The following is a 5,028-nucleotide window of genomic DNA, read 5'->3' as shown; positions in this document are numbered from 1 at the left end:
CATGCACCTATATTCAACACCATACGTGCACAGAGAGCTGCCAGTTGTGTGCATTGTGTGGCTGATCAGCAAAACTCCCACTGCTTTATTGGTCATGGTGCACAGTGCCAAGCCTCACAAGCATAAAAATAAAGGTTTTGCTATCTCTGTAAAGGAAAATGTTAAAACAAATTCACATATCCTTTCTAAGAAAAAAATGCCTTTAATATCCCTTTAAGAGCTTCCACTAGATATGTAGCACAATAGCGTCACTCGGTACAATAGGGATTTCATTTTATGGGATGCATGTTGTTAATGTATTTTCCTTGTCAAGCTCGTTGACAACTCTCTCTGCCTTATGATTGGCTTGCGCCTCGTTTATTGACACATAGCCGCCCTGTAATTGGCTCCAATGCATTGCATCGCTTGGCGCGGTGTTACTCTTGAAATGATTAGCCAATCAATGTGCTGTATTTACTTAGTCCCTCCCCTCACGGGTTATCTGATTGGTCAGCTGCTATATGAATAGTTTGGCGGCAGCTGCTGGAGCATCAGATTGAGCCTGTTGCCTTACGACAAAGGGAGAGGATGGAAAGTGCTGGAGACACAAAGGTGAGCGCTGTTGTGCTATGCAGGTAGCAGTGTGAGCGCGGCTGTTGTTATACACTGGGGACGGGCACTATTGCTTGATGCTAATAGGGTTTTTTTTATTATGGTTTTAGTATTTAATTTGTTTAAGCCCCATCTATATGTTTAGATCAATATTGCTGTTTATTATTTTTATTATGGAACTGCCATAACTCTCATTAACTGGGCTGATCTAGATAAAGAATAAAGCTCTGTGTATTGGGGAGTACTTAGACCAATAACAGATCTGTCTATGTATATGGTCTTTAGTTTAAATAAAAATGTCATTCAGAGAGGGTAACACAATCTGTGTATGTGTATATATATATATATATATATATATATATATATATATATATATATATATTTTGTGTGTGTGTGTGTGTGTGTGTGTATATATATATATATATATATATATATATATATATATTGTCAAATCACCATACAATATTTTCTATATCTTGCTTTTTGCATTCATTCTCAGGTGGAGCTGTAGGTAAGAAGTTATTTTTGAAGGATATTTGTATTTAAAGGGCCAGTCTACTGTTATATTAGAATAACAGTGTTAGTTATGCAAAACTGTGGAATGGGTAATAAATCTATCTTGAATACACATTTTGGAGTAGACTGTCACTTTAAAGGGACAGTCTACACAAGTTTGTTTAATAAGACAACGCCTTTACTACCCATTCCCCAGCTTTGCACAACTAACATTGTTATTTGAATACACTTTATAACTTTAAAACTCATTTCTGCTTGTTCAAAGGCTCAATTGACAGCCTTTTAATGCTGTTGTATTGTCACAATGGCACTGGGCTTTAAAGCCGTTACGACGGAATAAAACGTCATCGCAAACGGCTGTCCTGAAACCTACTAGGCTTGCAGGATTTGATCGTGGTCTGGATGGCGTTCCTAGCATCTTAGGGACGACCCCCAGACCCGATCCCATAATTGAAATCTCGCGATCATTTGCACGATCACATTATTTCAATTTGTCTACATCGGAACATTGTTCCGATGTAGACTTTTTAACCCGTTCATGAAAGGGGTGGCAGTCAATCCTAGTGTTTTACAAATGCTAGTATTGATAAGAAAGGGGACTTTCATTCATGAAGTATAACCTACTTTATCCAGAAAGCTCCTTTATTTGTTTCAAGTGATCGCTGTTCAGGCAGCCCACAGCAGCAATTTGTGTTGCTAAGAGGTGATGTTTTCACCTCTTAGCAAATGGCGTGCGGGAAATCCGGCCCCATGGGCGGCAAGCTGGATTTACCGCACGGCTATTGGCTAAGAGGTGGAAACGTCACCTCTAGCGAAACAGAACGGCAATCACTTGAAACAAAGAAGCTTTCTGCATGAGCTGTTATACTTCCTTAATGAAAGTTCCCTTTATTTGTTTCAAAAATGCTAGGATTGACTTTCCCTTTAATCGCATGCTTTTGTAATTGATTTGCACATTAGGAGACTGCTAGTTCATGTGGGCAATAGATAACAATTTGTTTATGGCTGTGGAGTTATTAAAGAGTTGGCACAGTACTAAATGCAACTCAATAGATAATAGTCATGTGATCAGGGGGCAGTCTGCAGAGACTTGGATACAAGGTTATCAGAGGTAAAAAGTGTATTAATATAACTGCTGGTTATGCAAAACTGGGGAATGGGTAATGTGTTATCTCTTATAAAACTATACAAATTCTATTGTAGACTGTCCCTTTAAAAGGGACATGAAATTGGTTTTTCTTTTAGACAGAGCATGTATTTTTTAAATAACATTTTCATTATTCTCAATATCCTTTGTTGAAAAGTATATCTAAATTATGCTCAGTGGCTGCACATAAATAACTTGTGTGATTGGCTCACCCATGTGTATTGCTATTTCTTTAACAAAGGATACATAAAGAATAATCTAAACTAAATAATTAAATTTGAATGTTTAAAATGTTTTGTATTCTCTATCTGAATGAGAAATCATGGGTTTCATGTCCCTTCAAACTAAATGCAATGTTTAATATATTGAATGTTTCTTGCATACTATTTCACTGCGAAAGGGACATAAAGTTGCATTAAGATCCTGGAATGTTGTAACCTTTTATTGCACATGTCTACACTCGGCTGTGGATTGGCTGTCCATTAATGGTCTGCAGCTGGACATGCAATTTTAAATAAAATTCCAATTTAATTTTATCATATTCTTTGTTGAAAGTTAAACCTAGGTAGGCTCATATTTTGACTAAATTTTAACATGTTATGTCTCTAACAGATGTTCCTGGAGCTCACAGATGGGCTGGATTTGTTCTCATCTCTGTTTCCTCCTCTGTCTCCTTCCCCTGAGCCAGAGACCCCTCTTCTGCCGTCCTTTTTGGAAGCACCAAAGAGTTCCGGCCTGTCCTCACTGCGTTACAAGACCGAGCTGTGCAGCAGATATGCAGAAAGTGGCTTCTGCGCCTACAGGAACCGTTGCCAGTTTGCTCATGGTCTGAGTGAGCTCCGTCCTCCAATCCAGCATCCCAAGTACAAGACTGAACTGTGCCGCTCTTTCCATGTTCTTGGAACCTGCAACTATGGCCTAAGATGTCTCTTCATCCATAGCCCTCAGGAGCGCCGAGAGCTGCCCTCCTCCCCTGATGCGCTGCGGCTGCCTACACGTCGCAATTCAGCCCCATACAGCAAGGAGCGTTGCCGTCTATGGCGGTCACCGGGTGGATGTCCTTATGGAGCACGCTGTCATTTCCAGCACCCTAAAAGTGGCAGAGAGCCTTGTCGCCACTTTGCTGCTCTTGGCGATTGCCCATATGGTGCACGTTGCCACTTCTCTCACAGCCCCCCTCTTGACCGCTGGGGGACAGTAGGAGAAGGTAGTGGCTCCCTTTCTCCTACAGATCCTGATAGCGAATCTGGGACCCCTCTGCTTTCCGAATCGCCTGCAAACAATGCTTTTAGTTTCGCCAGCCTCCTGTTGCCGCTTTCCTTGCGCCTACAGATCCTTGGGGAAGGAGGGGATTTTCCTGGTGCTGCAGATTCAATCTTTTCTGAAGATGAGAATTCCCAAGGACTATGACACCCTGTGGGAACTGACGCCTTCTCTGGCTTATACAGGATTACATGACAGAATCTGTCACCCTGTTCCACACTACAGGCCGGCAGAGAAGTTAACTTGTTTTATTTACGGCCTATGTGGCTGCTGTGTATATAAATGGTTTTTTAAGTTATTTCTAACCTTTCTGAGATATATTATTTTAATATTGCTAATTTGACTGAGTCTTGGCTTTTATGGTACAATATATCTTTTTATCTAATTAAAATGAATTTTATTACAATTTTGCAAATTGTGGTTTTTTTTTTTTGTTTTTTCTGCTAGAGTATTAGCTAAACTTTATTTCAGTATTTGAAATAACTGGTTTTGCCTGTGGTATCTACCTATACTGATTTTATATAATTAAAGAGTCTACACCGAAGTTTGTCTAAAGAGATATAGATTCCCATTATTACCCAGTTTTGTATAACCAACACGGTTATACTTTTTACCTCAAGATTACCTTGTATCAAAGCCTCTGCAGACTGCCCCTTATCTAAGATCTTGACTTGCTTTTTAGCTAATCGTGGTTGACTCATAAATCTCTCCACAGGAGAGAGCACAATCTTATCTATATGGCACACATGAAATAGTCTTGATAAGAGGCGGCCTTCAAGGGCGTAGAAATTTTGCATACGAGTCTACCTTAGTTTTAGCTTTCAACAAAGAATACCAAGAGAACAAAGCAAATTTGATAAAAGTAAAGTTGTTTAAACTGACATACATGATCTGTATCATGAGTTTCATTTTGATTAGACTGTCCCTTGAGTATGGGCTAAATAAATTCTGTGTACAGCCAACAGAATAAATGACACTACCAGTGGTGGGTTGGAGAGAGAAGTAATACAATTTTTAATTGTTCTCACTAAGTATTTGGTTTTGGTTTACAGACAGATATAAGGCAGTGTGTGTACAGAGTGATTAACATGAGATCTGGTTTTTACCTGCAAGCTCAACCCATTTATCTGAGTTGTGGCTTCAATAGACAAGACCAGCAAGTTAATATACGCACACATAGAGAAACCATTTTGCAGCTGGTATAACAAGTCCTCGGAAATTCAGGGGGGGAAGTTTGTAATACACCTTTAAAGGGATATGCAACCCAATTTCTTCCCCCCCCCCCATTCTTTTGATCAGGAATATAAGCTTAGGAGCCAGACCATTTTTGGTTCAGCACACTGAGTAGTGCTTGATTGGGTACATTAAGCCACCTATCAGCAAGAATTACCCAGGTGCTGAACTAAAAATGGTCCGGCTCCTAAGCTTAAATTTCTGATTTGCAAATTAGAAAGTTGCTTAAAATTTACTGCTATCTGAATCATGAGAGAATTTGCGTCTCCTATCCCTTT

The 5,028-nt window shown here is 39.6% G+C and overlaps 1 protein-coding gene across 1 annotated transcript; it reads left to right on the top strand.

Annotated features, from left to right (window-relative positions):
• The first annotated feature begins 520 nt into the window (after positions 1-520).
• LOC128635744 (mRNA decay activator protein ZFP36L3-like) lies at positions 521-3,923 on the top strand. The gene is made up of 2 exons (XM_053688859.1): positions 521-591; positions 2,867-3,923. Exons 1-2 carry the CDS (start codon positions 568-570, stop codon positions 3,662-3,664), a joined length of 822 nt encoding a protein of 273 aa, XP_053544834.1. The 5' UTR covers positions 521-567; the 3' UTR covers positions 3,665-3,923.
• Positions 3,924-5,028: the final 1,105 nt, after the last annotated feature.

Source organism: Bombina bombina, chromosome 7 (genome assembly GCF_027579735.1).
Source record: "Bombina bombina isolate aBomBom1 chromosome 7, aBomBom1.pri, whole genome shotgun sequence".
NCBI lineage: Eukaryota > Metazoa > Chordata > Amphibia > Anura > Bombinatoridae > Bombina > Bombina bombina.
Note: the sequence above shows the minus strand (reverse complement) of the source record. Positions and strands in the feature narration are given on the sequence as shown.

Coding starts and splice junctions, on each gene's coding strand:
- LOC128635744 (XM_053688859.1), top strand. CDS start 568: ATGGAAAGTGCTGGAGACACAAAG. Junction 592..2,866: donor AAAGTGCTGGAGACACAAAG/GTGAGCGCTGTT, acceptor TGTCTCTAACAG/ATGTTCCTGGAGCTCACAGA.